Source organism: Protopterus annectens, chromosome 2.part0, assembly GCF_019279795.1.
Source record: "Protopterus annectens isolate FY-2018-M chromosome 2.part0, PAN1.0, whole genome shotgun sequence".
In the NCBI taxonomy this organism is placed as follows: domain Eukaryota; kingdom Metazoa; phylum Chordata; order Ceratodontiformes; family Protopteridae; genus Protopterus; species Protopterus annectens.
In genome coordinates, this window is record NC_056728.1 from 1,306,569,713 (window position 1) to 1,306,588,485 (window position 18,773).

Consider the following 18,773-nt stretch of genomic DNA (forward strand, 5'->3'; position numbering starts at 1 on the left):
ACATGCTGAGAAATGTAGTCCTCAACCCCACATTTCTTGGAAAGAATTACTTAGGAAAGGTTTCTTTAGTTAAGTGGAATAGTGTGATTCATTATCTGGCAGGATTCCCATACTTTTCTCTCATTTATAGGATATGAACAGCTTAAGTGGAATTCCTGCTGGACTATTTGGCAATGTTTTACAGAATGCTTATGTGATATTTGTTTTACCTGTGGGTAAATGTTTTATTTATGAATCAGATTAAATTACTCAGTTCATGAGAACAATAAAAATAGTCATTGTGTGCCAAAGTTCTGATTTGCTGTCTTTTCTCCCTGTCTGTTCCCTATATAAGGCAGACAATATCACAGTAAGGAGACAGTTCTTGCTAGATTGTATGTTTTCATCTTCCAGCCTCGCTTCTCAGCACAAGACTTAGCTGTCCTGTTCCTCCCAGTCAGAGAAAAGATCCAAAGCAGGCCATCTGTGAGAGGTATGCTTTATTTAAATTGGTTTTAGCTTCATTTTGTGAGCATGAGTGTATAATTGTGAGTACATTCACGTCCTTAAATACATGAACTTGGAATTAGGTTTTAGAAGATGCTCAATACATAGTTTATCTAGGCGGCTGAGACATTAACTAATATAATATGATGTATCATTGTTCAAGGTTATAATTTTAGCACCTGGAAAATAGTAATCACTGTAGCTGCGTTACCACAGTAGCTTTCACTTATCCTGTTTGCAGTTCCTTAACAGCGTGACTTTTAAGCATGCAAGTTTCTGTTTGTTATCTTAAGTGAAATCATCTCCTCTTTCGTCCAGTTACACTATTTATCTGAGGCATGATGCTGGCAATGACAATGAGAAGGGTTAATACATAGTAAGAAATACATACCAGAAAAATGTCCAACCTCTATGGCACATCTTAATGCACTGCTGCATAGCAAAACAAAAGAATGCCAGTGCAGGTATTCTTTTGTTTTGTCACTGTATTTTTAGACACTGATAATCCACAGCTTTTGTTTTTATTTACACTGTTGTATACCTGGACTCCTCCAGATATGCCGTAGGTATGCTAATGAGGTGTCCTTTTATTTTCTGTGATTCACAAATGGGAGAATCACAGAGTACAAGGTGTATAGGGATCAGCAGGTTACAGGACCATAACTGCAGACATACTGCATCGATGATAATGGAAAAGCATTCATATTCCATTTAAGAATGGTGTTCAGCTGAGCACAGCACGTTTAAGCATGAAAAACACCCTTAGGGTGTATAAGGCAGCAATGAATATCTGTTTTAACTGAAAGAATGCAAAGGCACATCCTGTAGCATCCTGCATTACATAATGTCATGTATATACAGCCCAACCCATCCTGCCCCATACAGAGACATCACCCCTGCCTGCAAAGGTAGAGAATCCAGTAAGATATTCCTATACTGTAATGATATGTGTTCTGCAGGCATTAGCAGGAAGGACTGACACCTTGTTATGTCTGCAGGACAGCAGCTAGAAGGGCAAGACAGTACAAATGCATACCTAGGGAATGGTCATAACAGGTGAGGAGATAAGCATATCTAATAAGACTGGGAACAGGTGTTCGCATCCAGCATGTGTGGAGTTGGTATAATGGTTATTGTATTTATCTCATAAACACAGGGTAGTGGGTTTGATTCTTACATTTGTGATGGAATGCTTGGCTAGAATTTAAATGGCCCATAAGGGCAGATAGCCTAGTACTAACCTATGAATATTTGAACATACAGGATAAAGATGACAAACCAAGACAAATGATGCCCATGGTGATGCACAGCTGCAAGGAGTAGGCAAAGTCCTTAATATAGAAAATGCTGTAAAGTAAGACTGTTGGCAGGTACTGAAATGGCTAGATGGGAAGGGGGGTGTGTGATACAATCATTCCAATGAATGACCTGGATGTTGGCGCAATGTATTAATGCAGTATAACAGGTGCAGTTTATGTATCTTCTGAGATCTCCAACACTACAAACAGATTATGCTGTTCCATACTATAAGCACCCTCTGCCTTCTGTCTCGTCTTGGGACATAATGAAGGTTTTCTAAATTGGAACGAGGTGAGCTCGCAGTCTGTTTCACTGACTAGTTCTGTCTGCCTTCTCAGTAGTCCCATTCTTTTTCTGTAAAACAGCCTGAAGACTTGCTCCACCTAAATGACCTGCACTTTCCCTGGAATGATTGCACCACCAGTACTCAGTAACACTATGATAGAGGTCTTCATGCTTTGTCTCACTGTAGTTTGTCAGTGTTGCAGCTGTACAGGGTACCCATCTGGTATTTGGTTAGAGAGCTCCTGGCACATTACACAGAGTGCAGCACATACATTAATGGCATGTTTTGCTGATGGCTGTCTACTTAGCAAGTTATCTGCATCAGGAAAATCATTTGATTACTTCTGCTGAGACAGATTTTATGGTAAACAAAGCAATAAACAAACAAATAGGTTCATAAGTAAGTACTATGCAATCAGTCTTGTAGAGCATTTCCAGCTCAGCCAAAACAAAACTATTCAAAATTTCTCTCTGGCCTCAAGGAGGGCAAGGCAGACCAGGAAATAATTTGAGGTTGCCTGTACAATTACCTGGGTTTATTTTGAAGGTGGCAAGGGTGCTACTCTGCTTGACATGTAACAGAAGTTTGTTTCAGAGGTGAGTGATACATTCAGATATGAATCTATCACCACAATATGTCAATTATCAACTGATGAAGGTTTAGTTCCTTTAACTGAGTATTTGATGCACCATTAGTTCTATAAAGCATTAGGAGATCAAATAAGGTTGGATCTTACATAGCATAAAAGGCTAGACATAGATCTCCATGGGGTAGTCTATAAGAGACTGAGTGCAGAGAAAGGACTGGCAGTCTCTCCTGATAACTAAGTTTCGAGGCCACTGATCTTTTAGTTATGAATCTCTGGGATCTCTCAAGTAAGGTGATACATTTAGATAAATACATGTGAAACAATACATTATATTAAATAATGGGTCTGATAAGATATGAGTAAGAGGAAATTAAGACTTCTTTGGATGTAGTGGACATGCCTTTGGAAATTAGATGGGCCCCATAAAAGGCTTTCTGAACTCTTTATAGACCTGATAGTCAAATGATAAGATATTAACAACAAGTGTACACAGATCCTTCATAACAGTATCTGAGTGGAGAGGTGGATCTCCTACACAGTAAGTGAAAATGTTTTATTTACTAAAATGAACTATGCTTCATTGTTTTGCATTTAATTTGAGACCATTGTTCTTGCACCAGTTATTAACATGGTCTAAGCCATGTTGGAGCAATTGTGAGTCACTTGAAGATCAAATAACAGCACCCAGTTTACAGTCATCTGCAAGCTAACTTAACCACAGGCCAGAAGTGCTGGCCTGAAAGTCTAAGAAATAGATGTCAAATAGGACATATTTCCATATGTGGAACCTGTGGTACACCACTGGTAAGTGTTTTGCTTTCAGAAGTGGCACCTGTTGCACTAACCACATGGGTTCTGTCAGATAACTAGCACAATATAAGGATTTATATTCAGATTTACAGGTTTATCAATAAACCATGCATGGGGAATAGTGCCAAGTCCTTGGCCAGGTCTAAATATTTGTATGTGCTGCATAACCACTATCCACTGCTTCAGTTACTTTTTCAAAGAAATTAGGGAAGTTAAAGAGATGGGACCTTCATCTGATAAAGCAAAATTGATGAATACAGAGGTGTGAGAGATTTTTAATACCCACATTAATGAAGTCTGAGATAATGCACTCCACATCTTTACATATAAAACTAGTGAGACATATGGGTCTATAACTACCAGGGTCTGTGGTTGGTCCATGTAACCAGTGGAGAGGCTTAGATTAAAGAATTTAAGTAGGGGGTTTTAGAAAGGCCATATTTGTCACTGATAATCAGGCAAACTTGTACTTTGACAGGGGTCATGAATGAAGTTTTCTTAGTTTTTGAAAGAGTTGACAGAACTTGTTCTATAGTAATTAAAGGGGGTAGTTGGGATTGTGGAATCTGTGGGATAGCTATAATTGTGGGTGGAGTAAAAGTTTTGCTAAATTTGTTAGCTAGGATATTGGCTATTTCCTTTGGGTCAAAAAGTGTAGTATTATTGTGGATTAACTACAAAGACTTTTAAGTTCTCTTTATATTTGTTGCAAATAGGAACTGCCTTATCAATACAGCTATTTAAGTGGGAGTAGAAGTCAGAGGCATAGGTAGCAGCTTTACCAGGAGGATCATTCAGGGAAGGATTACAACAGAATTTATTTAAGTCATCAAGTAAATGAAGAAGGTTTGCTTTTGAGAAGTTCCTAAACACTGAGCTATTTACAGGGGAGGTACCATCTGTTTTAAAGGAAAAGGTCATTAAGTTATGGTCTGATTTAACAATACGTGGTTTACATATGGAGCTGTGCAAGAAGTGGCCATATTTGTGAGGACTAAATCCAGGATATTGGGGACCCCTGCAGGATAGTCAAGTATTTGTGAAAGAGAGTTAGCATTTATTATGAAAATGAACTTCTGGGCATGCGAACTATTGGAAGTGAAGGTCAGCAAGTTAGTGATGAATAATTGAAGTTCTCCAGTAGAAAGGAATTTGTGTTTAATGGGAATTTCAACTAATGTGTTCAGATAGCTATCATACTCAGAAGAGGACATAGATGGTGTTCTATATCTAGCTATGGAGTGGTAATGTCATGTTCAGGATAAGTTGGAGTTCTAGGAGTTCACATGTGGTGCCCCATGCAATCTGTTGTGAGATGATGATATTCTTATCAAATACGGATACACACCCAGAATTGCTGTGGGTCTGAAGATGCGATAAGTATTACACCCAGGAACAAAGAAAGGGCTTCCATTGCTCTGAAACCATGTTTTTCTACCTATACAGACATGAATGTGTTCAAGTTGCAGGAAAGCCTCAAGTTTGGGCATTTTTTTTTTTGTTAAGACTCCTGGCATTAGAGTTTACTAGGCTGGAATGTCCATCAGCTCAACACTGTCTAAAAAGGCACTATGGAAACATTAAAAGCTGAAATGATTTCACAGTGGTGGACCTAGACAAGAAAGGGAGTGCTTTCCTCATGAGACATTATGCTAAGTCTTTGAAGGTCTTTTGCACCATTAACTTATTTTTTTCTGAATACTTTTTGTGCCCCACTTCCTGCCCCCAGTAGTTGTCATGTTGCAAGGCAGCCCATTAATTCCACACTTGGGTGGGAGTCAGATGCAGGAGCCATCATACAGGCATCTACCATGGAGTTTTGTATTATGGACCTAACCCTAACCCTGGTGGCTAATATGAGCACCTACATAACTGCAGGATATCGTGTCCTCCCATTTTCTGTTCAACCACACACATGCTAAACATAGATACTGTCACCAGTGTGGGGTCATCAAGCCCACGTACCTTGTCCCATGCATTTTGGCATATCACAAGCCTCGAATTATGCAACAGTGATAGGTTGATAGGTTAATGAGAAGGTACCTTTATCCCATCAACACTAACAATTGCTGGCTCTTCCAGCACCTATGCCACTATTTGAACTCTAGTCATCTAGGTAGTAGTCAGTCTATACTACATACTGGAATGGCGCCACTGATTTAAGATCACAAAAATAATGTGCAGAAGTAATTTTGATGGACATAGATGAGAAGTATTCTTGGTAGAAGAATTTAGGTATCAGAAATGTTAACTGGAATACTAACCATTTAACTATTTCTTTATGGAAATGTACAAATTGTTTGGTAAAATCTCTTTTACAAGACAGCCTATTTAATCATGTGTCTTGCCTCGGCCTGTAACCTAGGGACAAAGAATTCTGGTGTGACCCTTTTCACCAGAGATCCCTGGAGAAAAGCCCTAGTAAATAGTAAAGGTAAATCTATAAGAAGAATAAAGATTACATTTGTATAAAAAAATTGCACTTAGGAAATTTGCAAGACTGGTTAAGAATTCCTATGCCAATATTTAAGGAACATAGGCAAAGGATGCAAGAGATGCAGCAGAGGCTGCCTAATAAAAATGCCAAATATGGAAAGTTTAAAACAGGGAAAAAGTGTTAGTATCACTTCCCTCTGCTGTAATACATGGCATGGACCATTTGAGGTTCTAGACAAACTGAATGAAGATAATGGCAAAATAAGACAAACTGGAAAACCAAGGCAGATATAGCACATAAATGTGTAAAATGAGAGGGAATCTGATGCTTCTGTAGTCATCCTGACAGCTGACACAGACGCCAGGAATATAGAGTTAGAAAATGTTATCCCTGCTGTCCAAACTGATGAAACACTGTTATCCTGAAGTAAGAAATAAAAGAGCTTTGACTGATAAGTAAAGAGATGTTCATCATTAGATCAGTGTTGCAGCAGGCTATGCTAAATGGAACATATCCAGCCATGGATCAGATAACTGGGCAGCTTCCAAAGCTTTAGGACCCTTTCCATATACCCTAAGCTCTGTAGAACTGAAGGAGAATGGTATAAAGATGATGGTTCAGGTCACAAAAATCCACTGAAAGGTAGAACAAGGACCACCAGGAGCAAAATAGCCACAGACGTTAGCGAACAAACAGGTTTTATTAAAGCTTTTGTCCCAAAAGAGACTTCCTCAGAATAAAATCAATTCAACAGCAAAGCCTATTTGTACAAATACACCCAATTAAGGTCACTCAATTAAAATATCAATCATCACTAATTAAACAATTAATTCAGTAAAATAAATGGAAATACAAATACAACTACTCTACAAAAACTTCAGGAATCGTAATGACAACTGATAAATTTAGTAATTTTTAATTTTTAACTTTTAAATGTCTATTTTTCAAAAAACACTTGATATTTATAGCTTCATTTGGCAGTTGAAATTAGGAGCAGACAAGCCATCAGGATTGAATAGAAAGTTAAAAGTTAAAAATTAAAAATTAATACATTTATCAGTTGTCATTACAATTTCTGTACATTTAAGAAAAGTTTTTGTACAGTAGCTGTATTTGTATTTCCATTTATTTTATTGAATTGTGATGGAGAAGCTGAGTCTGAGGAAACCTTTTCTTCAGGTTCCACACCTGTAGACTTGTCCTTTTCTGACACTATTAATAAGATGAAGGAGTTATTTCAGAGGGGACATAATGAAATTCCATAGTCCCATAAAGACACTATGATTTACTACAGGTAGGTTTCCCTCAGCCTACAAATATTCCACCAGTTTTGCCAGCCTAAGATGATGCCTTCCTTGCTGCCAACAGTTTGACTGACAGTCCCAGCCCCCAGAAAATATTACAAGGTTCACCAGTATCTTTTTCTAACCTTAAGGCAGACCCTGCAATGATTTCTCTTTCCAAACCATCTTCATCCTAGCACCTTAAGACAGCTACCCCTATTCTACTGGACAAACATTGGAGAGCTTTTGATACATTTCAGAAGAACATATATAATTCTTCTGCCTTGTCCTTCAGAACTGAAAAACAGACAGTCTCACATACTTAAATTCCTGCTAGTGACCTTTGACAATATGAGAAAGTTAATTGCTGACTTGCCTTCTTCAGAAACTAAGACAAATCTAAAAGTTTTGCTTTCTTCTACTTCTCAAGTAACTAAGCATGCCCTAAAATATTCTAATGGCACTGCTGATACTATTTGGAGATAAGAAGATTTGCCTGGCTTTGTTCTCAAAATTTACTAAAGGATGTCAAAGCTAAACTCCTCAATAATCCCATAGATAAAGAAGTTTTATTTGATACTTCTCCTGCTGAGGTCCTTAAAAGATTTGACAAAAGAGAAAATCTAATTCAGGGGGTTACCCAGATTTTTCATTCCTCCATGCCAAAATGTAACAGAGGCTTTCCTTACTGGTAGGTTCTTTTTTATAAGAAACATAATAAACAATTCCATGAAGGAACAGGCAAGCAACATTTCAGAAAACAATGACAAGGAGGTTCAAAAAAGAAAGGAGGGCCCACCCAAAACCAAGGACATTCTAAAAAAGTAGATTAACTATATGCCCTGTCTTGCAGTTTCCTCTCACAACCCAGGGATTATAGGTTCATAGGTGTGTACTAGGCTAATAGCGCTGGAGCCTTTACAAGCCTAGCCCATAGGATTACCCTGGCATTGTGCCACCCGACCTTAGTTCCCAGTGCCTATGTCGAGTAGAGCCACTGGAATGATCCCTGGGATGAATTTTCTAATTCACATCCACTCATCAAGGTTTCTCTTGAAGAGGGCCAGTGAGGTGCTCTGTTTAACATGTATGGGAAGTCAATTCTATAGCATGGGCAGTCTCTGGGTTATGAACCTGTCCCTCCAGCATGTTCTGTTGCTTCTGATAATAAGGTTGAAGTCACTGGAGCATGTGGTGCAGAGGGATTGGGATTTCTTTAGATGTAGCATTTCTAACAGAGCTGGGTCAGACATGGCTTTGTAAGTCAAGAAGAGATCGCCTCTAAGTAGGTGATATGAGACAGAGAATACTTGGTGTTTTTTAAGTCTGTCCATATAGACAAATGTTTAAGGCCTATGATCCTCTTTGTGAGGTACTTTTGCAGCCTCTCCAGTTGTTGCAGGTGTCTAGTGAGGTACATGCCAAATGGGTCATTGTACTCAATGATTGGCCTAATGAGGAAAGAGTAGAGGGACACAATAACCTCTTTCTTCCTGGATGCAAAACCCTTAGTAATGAGATGTGCCACATAGAAGGACTTTTTGACCACAGTGGCAATGTGGTGGTCAAAAGAGAGGTTGCTGTCAACCTGTGTTGCCAGATCTCTTAGAATGCCTTCTGTGTTCAGCGGACTACCATTGATGTGGTAATTCATGGGAACTGGGTTTTTCTCAAAGGGGATAATGACACGTTTTTTGGCATTGAGCTTAAGGCCATGGTTCTGACACCAGTTGTTGGTCTCAGTAAGGCCTTTCTGTAGGATGTCAACATCACTTGGGGAGTTAATAATAGCTCCCAAATTGCAATCGTCTGCAAACTTTGTCAGCCAGAGTCCCTTTGTGTTGGCCTGGACCTCAGAAAAGTAGATACCAAACAGGAGAGGACCACCAGACTAATGGGGCGATAGTTCCTATGGTCTGTAGTCACTCACTCCTAATGGTTAAGGTGTTTGCCTTACAAACACAAGGTGCAGGGTTTGAGTCTCACAAGGGATAATTGGCTAGGCTTAAAATGGCTCGCAAGGGCAGTTAGCTTAGTACTAATCTATGAACCTATGAACTTCCTTTGTGGAGAGGGATGACTGTAGCAGTCCAACATTTGGTAGGGACAAAGCCTGAAGTGAGACTGTGATTGAACAGGGCACACAGGTGAGGTGCCAGTTCACTCTGTAGTTCATGTAGAACACAGCCAGGGATATTGTCAGGACCCATAGAAGCTGTATTCTTGGCCTTGGACAGTGCTGTTTTAACCTGTGCAGCAGTAATACTGGGTGCCTGGCAATCAACTAGTATTGTGACTGGTTCTTTGCGGGGGAGAGGGATAAAGTTGGCACTGAATCTGTCTGCCAGTATATTGGCAATATCTGTTGAGGAATCTCAACTTTTTGTTGAGGCTGATAAGGGAGTTTTCCCAGTCTTAGGACTTTACCTTATTCTGCATGAGTTTCCTCCTTCTGTTGTAGAGTTTGTTTATGGCAGATTGGCTTCCTTTTTTTGGAGGAGAGTGTCTTGGTTCTATTGGGTATAGCGAGATCCATGCATTTGTGTACGTGTTCGTACAGTGCATTGGTGTATGACTTGGTGGTCATGCAACTATTCTCCATTTGCATGGATGCTGTGAAGTTAACCAGCTCTGTTTTTAGGAGCCCAAAGTTAGCTTTGGGCTAGTTTTCATGGTGGTTACCTTTGCGGGGGGGGGGGGGGTGAGGGATGTAGATTTCCAAGGTGATTAGTTTGTGGTCGGATCTAACCGGGGAGGAGTTGACTACTGGTGTAGAGCAACGGTCACCCATGTTAGTAATGACCAGGTCAAGGATGTTGCTTCCTCTAGTGGGGATAAGAATGAGCTGGTCCAGGGCATTGGAATTAATGAATTCCAGGAAATGTTGGGCAAGTGTATTAGCACATGGGTAGTTTTCCCAGTTAATGGAGGGGTAGTTGAAGTCACCCAGTATGAGAGTGTTAGGTTGAACTCTAATATTCTCCAGGGTGCTTAGGAATGTGGAGTGTGAGTATTGGGACATGCTAGGGGACCTATAGCAGGCTATGACCTGAATCACTGTCTTACCCATTGTATATGAAGTATCTCAGATATGTTTTGTTGGGCTACCAGTCTGGAGGTGTGTGCATCCTTTCTGAATATGGAAACACTACCGCCTTTGGAGCTTCAGTCCAAGTTCTGGGGCCGAAAGGTGTGGAATAAGTTATAGCCTGGTAGTGCATGGGTGCTTTCCGCTGCCTTGAACCAGGTCTCTGTTATGGCACAAATGTCGATGTTCTCCATTTTAAAGAGTGCTTCGAGCGAGTGCATTTTGAGATTTTGACTTCTAGCATTCAGAAGCATGACCCTCAGATTGCATTTGTTTGTAGTTGTTACAGTGGTAATTTGGTCTTTGGAACACTGCCTAAAAAGACACTATAGGGGTGGTAATTTGGTCTTTGGAACACTGCCTAAAAAAGGCACTATAGGGGTGGCAAGAGCCTTGGCCAGTATCTGGAAGCCCAGGGGTGACTGATGCAGAACATTTCTGGCAAAGCATCAAGGTTTGTCAATCATGGCATCCCAGGCAGACAGATACCGGATCCCCTTAGAATGACACCAGAAATGTAGCCAGTTGTTGAAATCAATCATTTTCTGCTTGTACTGTGGTATCATTCTGGGTGATGGTAGGATGCTGCTCAGTGTTAGGGTCATACCCGCCTAGGCTACATAATCCGAGAGCTCCTCCTTGTCTCTTTTCATACAGTCCAGGGAGGTACGTCTCAGGTCATTCACACCCACATGTACAATGACAGAGTCATATTTGTACCTGTTGTTGAGGGACCTGAGTGCGTGTGTTATGTGGTGGATCCTGGCACCTGACAGGCAACTGACTGTTACTATCTCCTTATTCAACCTAGTGAGTGGGACTTCAGTGTGCCTCATTATCGAATCACCAATGACCAGTGTGTTGGGCATGCTGTTTTACCTTAGGGGCTTTGGCTGAGTGGCACACTGTTTAGGAGAGTTATATGTCTCGTGATTAGTATTGTGTTGTGGTGGTCAAGTGCATTTCTGCCTTGGAGGTCTCTGCTGTTTGGGTAGATTTTTATTGAGAGCCTCCGCGAAGGTGGGTGTGTGGTTTGTGTTTTTATGTGAGGGTAGTGCTGGTGCATGTTTTGGAAGGCTATGTGTTCCTTGTGGTGTTGTGCAAGTGTTGACCTTCTCCTCTTGACCAGCTATTCTGGTCTTGGCTGGAGAGTGCGTGGCTTCCAATTTGGATATAAAAGTGCATCTCTTGCAAGTCTGAGTGTTCCATTAAAGCTTTCCCAAAATCTAAGTATTCACTTCTGTCTGTGGCACCAGGTAACTTCAGGCACTTGGTCCTGAGGATCATTCAAGCTAGGTATAACTGGCAGTGGGATTCCCTTCTTTCTTTACAAGAGATTCCTTTACATCAATTCTGTCAATCCTTCCTGTTTCATCCTATCCTAGATCAAATGCTGTCTCAGAGGGTTATAGAACCTGTTCCTCCAGATCAAATAGAGAAATGTTTTTATTGAAGACTCTTTCTGGTGTCAAAGAAAGAAAGAACATGGAGACCTGTCGTATAACTCTCTTTTCTAAACCTTCACATAACAATTCCAAAATTCAAAATGTTCTCTCTACAGTCTCTGTTCCCTCTCATTCCACTTTCTGGTTTTCTAGCAACTCTGGATGTAAAACATGCTGATCATCACGTCCCAATTATCAAAGATTTCAGATGCTTTTTTCCATTTTCTGTCTCTGGTTTACATTTTCAGTTCTCTGGTTTCCCTTTTGTGTTGTTAACAGTTCCAAAAGTACTTAAAAAGTGTCCAGCTCCTTTCATAGCCCATTGCAGGTTGCAGGGCATTCACATTTTTCTCTCTGCTAACAACGACTGCCTTATTTTTGCACTGTTTTAAAAGTTGTCAAGAATCTCTGGCTTGGGTAAAAATATTTTCTCAGCCTGGGATTTCAGCTGAACATAGAGGAATCTTCTCTCATTCCATCTCATAGGATAGTGTTTATAGAATGTCTCTTAGAGTCATACTTCATGATGGATTTTCTTCTTCAGGACAAAGGAAATTTTACAAGGAACAGTTTCTGACATTTCCCAACCAGTACCTGACATCTGCTAGGGGATATCTAAGGATTCTGGTCTCAGCAATTTTCACAAATCCTTTAACTGGACTTCACATGAGAAAAATCAAATGGTTCCACAAATAAGTCTGGACACAGCAGCAAAACTTCCTAACCTTTCAGAACAGAGGTGTATCATAATGAAGATCCCTGGTAGGTGAATCAAGTATACCTCCACCCAGCTCTTCCTTTTGCCCTACCTGCTCCAACCCAGATGGTAACCACTGATGTTTCAGACTTTTTTGGGGAGCAGTATCCAAAGGGTTAAAAGTCCAAGGTATGTGGAATCAGCAGGAAAAACAAATACATGTAAGTCAGCAGGAAAAAAATAATGCACGCAAGTGTTAAAGAAATGATGTCAGTAATAAATGCTCTCAGACCTCTAAACCATCTTTGGACTCCTAGAAATCACAGACAACACAACATTGATGTAGTATATATAAAAAAAAAAAAAAAAACGAGGGAGCTAGACCATCCTCCCTTTGCAGACTGGTTGTGGTAGCCTGGGAACAAGCAGCTCAGCACAACTGATCCCTGCAGACTACTTACATTCTGTTAGAACAAAATATCATAGGAGCCAAGGTGAGCAGGACCAAGACAGACCCCCCACAAATGGAAGTTGCTTCTGAGGAACATCCAGGACCTGATCCAACTGTGGGAACTCCTTAACTCTTCAGCTTATTGCCTAGATAATAGAATTGTAATACTTTTTGGGTACCTTTTTTCTGAGGACATGTAGCAGGTATTAAAGGAGGCATTGAACAAAACAGAAATGAAACAAAATAACAAGTTCTAAAGGACAAACCACACAAATCCTTCTAAGATTAAGCACTTTCATTCTTTAATATTTTCACCATAGAACTTCCATTTAAATACTCTCCAGGGTTTGCACCAAAAACATACACACAACCAATCCACTACCATTCAAAGCACATGCACCCAATGAAATACAGTATTTAAATTAGTTTCAAAAATCTCAAAAAAAGAAAAAATACTGGTATTTGGGACCAATCATTATACACTAAAATGATGTTTCCAAATGGTCTCCCATCCAAATGCTATCCAGGATCAATCCTGCTTAACTTCTAAAGTCAGACAAGATCGGGCACATTTGTTCCAAACTAATGATTAACTCCCAAAATAAAACATTTTATGTTAATTATATCATTTAATCCTGGTGGCTGATCTGCCATACATGCTATTTGCCATTTAGATTCACAACATTCTAGACAAACCTTATAATCACCTTCTAAAGCCTGTATTTCTACAGAGTCAATGAAAAAGAATGTATACTTCCTAAAATTTTCACAAATCAAAGTGTGTTTAGCCAATGCATTATTTGTATCGTGTTTTCAGATGGCTAAATTATGTTCTTAGATCCTACGTTTTAAACATCTCAATGTTCTATATAAAAACTTGAACATGAGTCACATAAGGACAAATAAACTATCCCAATGAAAGTACAGTCAAACCTGTTCTTAGCTGGAAAAAACATGTTGCAAGCATCAGTGTAATACTGAAAACTGTTTGCTATACAGCAACACTGTTTATAATGCTCGAACCTGAAAGTGCCTGTCCTTCCCCCTACTATTGTATTGGCTGTCCGTGTAGACTTTTCTAAAATGTTTTTTATAATGTGTCTCTTTTTGCAAGTGAACAATGGCTTTGAACCTAGTATCTGAGCCATGTCTCTATTTCCCAGAATACATTTCCAATTAACTGTCAGGATGTTTTTTATAACGTTCATATCCATAGATATAGGAAGGGGAAAGGCTTTCCTGAAAACAGTCTTATTATTCTGGACTATAGACATAACTGAAGGATCTGTTAACAATTGAAGCTCAACTTTATTTACAATACATCTTGCCCTGTGCATTCTGAGTAATAACACGTCTTGCTCAATTTTATTTCCCACTCACTGGTGTAACCTCGTTCAAGAAAGTAAACCCTTAGAGTAACAAGTTCACTGTTGAAACATTCATCGCCACTGGATAGTCTACTAACTCTGATATACTAACCCTTTACAATACTTTTTTTCAGGTGCTGACGATGCAAACTGTGTTTATGTAAATACTGGATGACAAAACTACCTTTACGGTAAATCTCACTTATAAGACAGGAATGTGAGGCCTACTCTAGGTGTGCTATGACCAGAGCAAACTGTAAAGTTGTGTAATACCAGTGAAGAAAATCCTGAGGATATAATACAATGGTTAATGAGAAAACTGCATGTGGATGGATTCATGCAGTTTGTTGTCTTGAACTGCTGAAGGAAAACTGCTCTGTTCTGTTCTTGTGAATAGACTTTGGTTTAAAACAAAACTGTGAGTGTATAAGCTTTGAATTCTGAAATATGAGTTATTTAAAATGTATTGTACAAAATGGTACATATTTTAAAATTGTTCTCAGAATTGTACTTAAATTTGCATTTATACACACGCGCCTATCTATATATAGATAGACAGATATATATAGATAGATATAGATATATAAATATATGTATATTTTATATATATATATATATATATATATATATATATATATATATATATATATATATATATATATATATACACAAACATATACATATGGATCTACTTCACTTACCCGAACGGCCACATCACCGACTTTTTTCACTTTGCCGAGATGAAAGGATAGACAAACCAAAAGACTGACATCCAGAACACTGACTTTCCACTCGAGGTAAGTAACTGCTTCCGAAAAAAAATAAACAAATAAACCGGACAAAAGTAAACACACACATACACACACACACACACACACACACACACACACACACACACACACACACACACACACACACACACACACATCATATTCTATAAAGTACGTCTTGTGCTTACTGTCTTAGTAACCTCTGATCTGCAGCATGACCCTTATTTCCACTCAGAGTAGTTTGGAATAAGAAACTTATTTGATATCTGCTTTGAAAGGATGAGTCATGATCTTTGCTAAAGGTGATACGTGAAGCTCAGCTCCACGCATCTAATATGTACCCTCCACTCTCTAATTTCATTAGAGTCACGGCATTTCTGTAGGCTCTTTGATATCATCATGGACATAATGCTGTCCTTTACTTTGCACATTGAAAACATCTAAGAGAAACTGCACTCCATGCTAATAGATTGCTACAGAATCTCAAGTTTGCCTACCATCCAATGCATGCAAGGTTCACAGTTAAGTGATGCCAGTGCAAGTCCTATAATATGCACTTATTTTAAATGCCTATGTTGCTTCTTTTATTTTCTATTTTATTCATGTGTTGACGATTTAATCCCACAGACTGCAAGTCCATTTTCAAGGGCAATCCAGGAGCCCCTGTCGATTAAGTTACTTGCCCAGAGACTCAGAGCACACAAATGGAGGCTGAAGGAGTCAAACCTTCAGGGGATGAAGTTCATCAGCAGCTCACAGCCTTAACTGCTAGACTCTAATATTGCAAGACTGTGGTACCTGTCTAAATCAGCAGATATATAGTATTCTCCAATGAACACCACCACTTCATTTTGCGGAAAGTACTATTCCTTCCCATTCGCCTCTCTGCCAGTCTCTTCCCCTGCTCTCCATTGTTTAAACTTATCAACTCTGCTCACTACCATTTCTTTAGGAAAAACATTATCTTTTTGTCTCTTCATTAAGAAATTCTACACAGTGATAAGAGCAATGCATTACACCTTCCAAATCATACTGTAACTACAAGAAAGCCTAAAAGCCGAAATTCCATCCAATCCAACAACTGAAACTTGCCCTCTCCACCATCCTTCCTGTACTAAAATCATCTGAATTGTTTACACAACTACTGTTTTAGCAGTGAGTAACCTAATTTATGTGTCATTCAATAACTTTGTTATACTAAATGACTGAGAACTCTCTTCACCCTGTGCCTCTCAATGGCAATTTTCTTGGCCTTCCACTCTAGATTAATATTTGCTTGGCCTTATATAGATTTATTTTATATATAAATATATGTAATAAAATAACTACAAAAGAAAATAACAAATAATTCAAAACAGCATCTAATAGTACTGTGAATTACTAGATGTATGTAATTCTGGGTCTATATTACCTGATCAAAAGACGTTTTCATCAAACGCCCTTTCATCGACACATAGCAAACTCCCAAAACTCCGAAAGGCCACTTCAGTGAATTTTTCCCCAGGGGAAAAATGCTGGGCCACCATCAGGAATTTGCCCTTTTCTCCACTGTAGTGCAATCTTGGTGTTGGTATATTTAGTAAGAGAAGGTGAGGTGGGGGGAGGCAAAGTCCCCCACTTTGTAGGGTCTGACAGTTTGTTTGGTGTTTGGTTGACCAAGTGATTTTTTTCCCCTGGGAAAAAATTCACTGAAATGGCCATTCGGAGTTTTGGGAGTTCGCTGTTTATGTGTTGATGAAAAGGCGTTTGATGGAAACATCTTTTGATCAGGTGATATAGACCTGTAATTCCTGCTTATTTTAGTAGGTTATGTTTCTAAGTCATGTCATTGATTGCCTTGCTTTCCAACTTTCCTGTTTGAATTGGATATTACAATTATTTAGCTTAAATTTATACTTTCTAGTTTTTGAACAATTTTTACATTGAACAACTTTGACAATACTTTAGTCATTATTTGGGTACTTTTTCTGTTACTTTTCATTCTTATAACTAGATCATGGCTGCAAAGGAGCATTTCTGATGCAAGCTGCCTACATGTTCAAAAATAAACAACATAAAATCAGATAGAGTGCAAGTGTAAAAAGGTTTCATAACTGAAAACCAAGTTACTGGACATTTTGTACTGAAGTATTGATAGGTATCTGCTCTATCCTGAAGTCTCTGCTGAGAATGAAATTTGAAAATTAAAAAGGAAAGTGTTTTCTCTGATTTTTAACTTTCAGGCATTTGACTGATTATAGTAATCTCATTCCACAGAGTAATTGGTCTATGAAGTAATAATTTTCAAGTAAGATGTAACATGATAATATAATATTGATTCTTATATGTTTCTTTTCAGTGACGGAGTATTGACGCAACAAACTGCCACTTTGATTTCATCTGGAGTCATCAATATTTAGCTTTACCTCCAACATGTCTACCAAACAGGAGCAAGAAGAAATAAAACAAATTATAGCTACTGGCTTAGATTTTCTAGCATCAGTCTGCACAGTTGCATCAGGAATAAATCCACTTTTTGAAATAGCAGGGAAGCTTTTAAGAATGGGATCTAATGTACTGAAAGGCGATGAAATGAAAGAAATGGAAAATAAGTTCAAAGCCATTGATAGCAACCTGCAGAACGTATCTCAGATTGTTTCGGAGTTGTGTTCAGTGATACAGGAAGGAGAGGCAAAAGCAATGCTCAGCCGCATTGAAGGGCAGATAAAGAGACAGTTCAGAGCACTTGTTGAGGTTGTTGAATGTAAAAAAAAAATCGAACATTTTCATTCTGAGTGTTTTAGCACTAATACATACAAGAATATTGATGATCTTTATTGTAGTGTGATGGGGGAAGAAACTCTTTTTGGTCAATCTATTCTCAGTATTTACAAAGATAAATATAAGTCTGATAAAAACAGCATGAAGGAGCTCTGTGATCACCTTAAGTACTTGTTTGTTATTGGTATAATCACATACCTAGAGTATGTTGAGTCAAAGTCTGGTGGTGATCCAGAGCCAAGGGAGGAGTGGAAAGCCAAAGTTAATAAAGTGTGGAAACGAATGGAAGAAGCTATTGAAGAATGTAACTAGTACCGTGCACACTCTTTTTTTAATTTTGCAAAGCTTTCTTGGGTTTTAACTTTGAAAACTAGCCAATCGCATTTTTATTATACCTTTCAGATATTAATGTTTATTTTAATCATTTGTGTTATACTTAGGTCTAAGATGTAAGTAAAGACTGGGTGATTGATTGAAAAAGGATACAGAGCAAGATGCTGTTTTACTTTCAGTTTAAAGTAAATATGTTTTTAAAATTGTTTAACAATAAATTTAAACTTTGAGTAATCGATTGTTATTCACTGGAATCAAATGCTGTGCCTTGCAAATTTGTGCTGTCCTGCTATAAAGTTTATGTTTTATTTTACTTTAATAAAGATACAAACAACCTGTATTATTTGCCAAAATAGCTGTGTGTTTGTTTAAGAACACAAAATATAGTCTGCATATACTAGTTATAATGAAATATGGTGAACAACACAGCCAAGAAGCCAAAACAATAAATGATAAAAAAAAGTTTTATGTTGATATTCAGTAGACCTACGTGTCACTCTTAGAATTCTTAGGTACTAAGCTTGTAACTTATTTAAATCCATAACACTTCTGAACCTCTTAAATAACACACTTAATTGATGGACCCCATATGGTTACTGAATGTTCAAAATGTCCATATTGTGTTTGTGTGAAGGTAACTCATCCAGCTTTACCAGCATGTCAGGGGACTTA

General features: G+C 38.6%; 1 protein-coding gene across 1 annotated transcript; it reads left to right on the forward strand.

The window, feature by feature from the left end:
• Positions 1–326: 326 nt before the first annotated feature.
• On the forward strand, positions 327–18,439 carry LOC122793759. Its single transcript, XM_044061956.1, has 2 exons — positions 327–472; positions 17,347–18,439. Exon 2 carries the CDS (start codon positions 17,421–17,423, stop codon positions 18,078–18,080), a length of 660 nt encoding a protein of 219 aa, XP_043917891.1. The 5' UTR covers positions 327–472; positions 17,347–17,420; the 3' UTR covers positions 18,081–18,439.
• The last annotated feature ends 334 nt before the right edge of the window (positions 18,440–18,773 follow it).

Coding starts and splice junctions, on each gene's coding strand:
- LOC122793759 (XM_044061956.1), top strand. CDS start 17,421: ATGTCTACCAAACAGGAGCAAGAAGAAATAAAACAAATTATAGCTACT.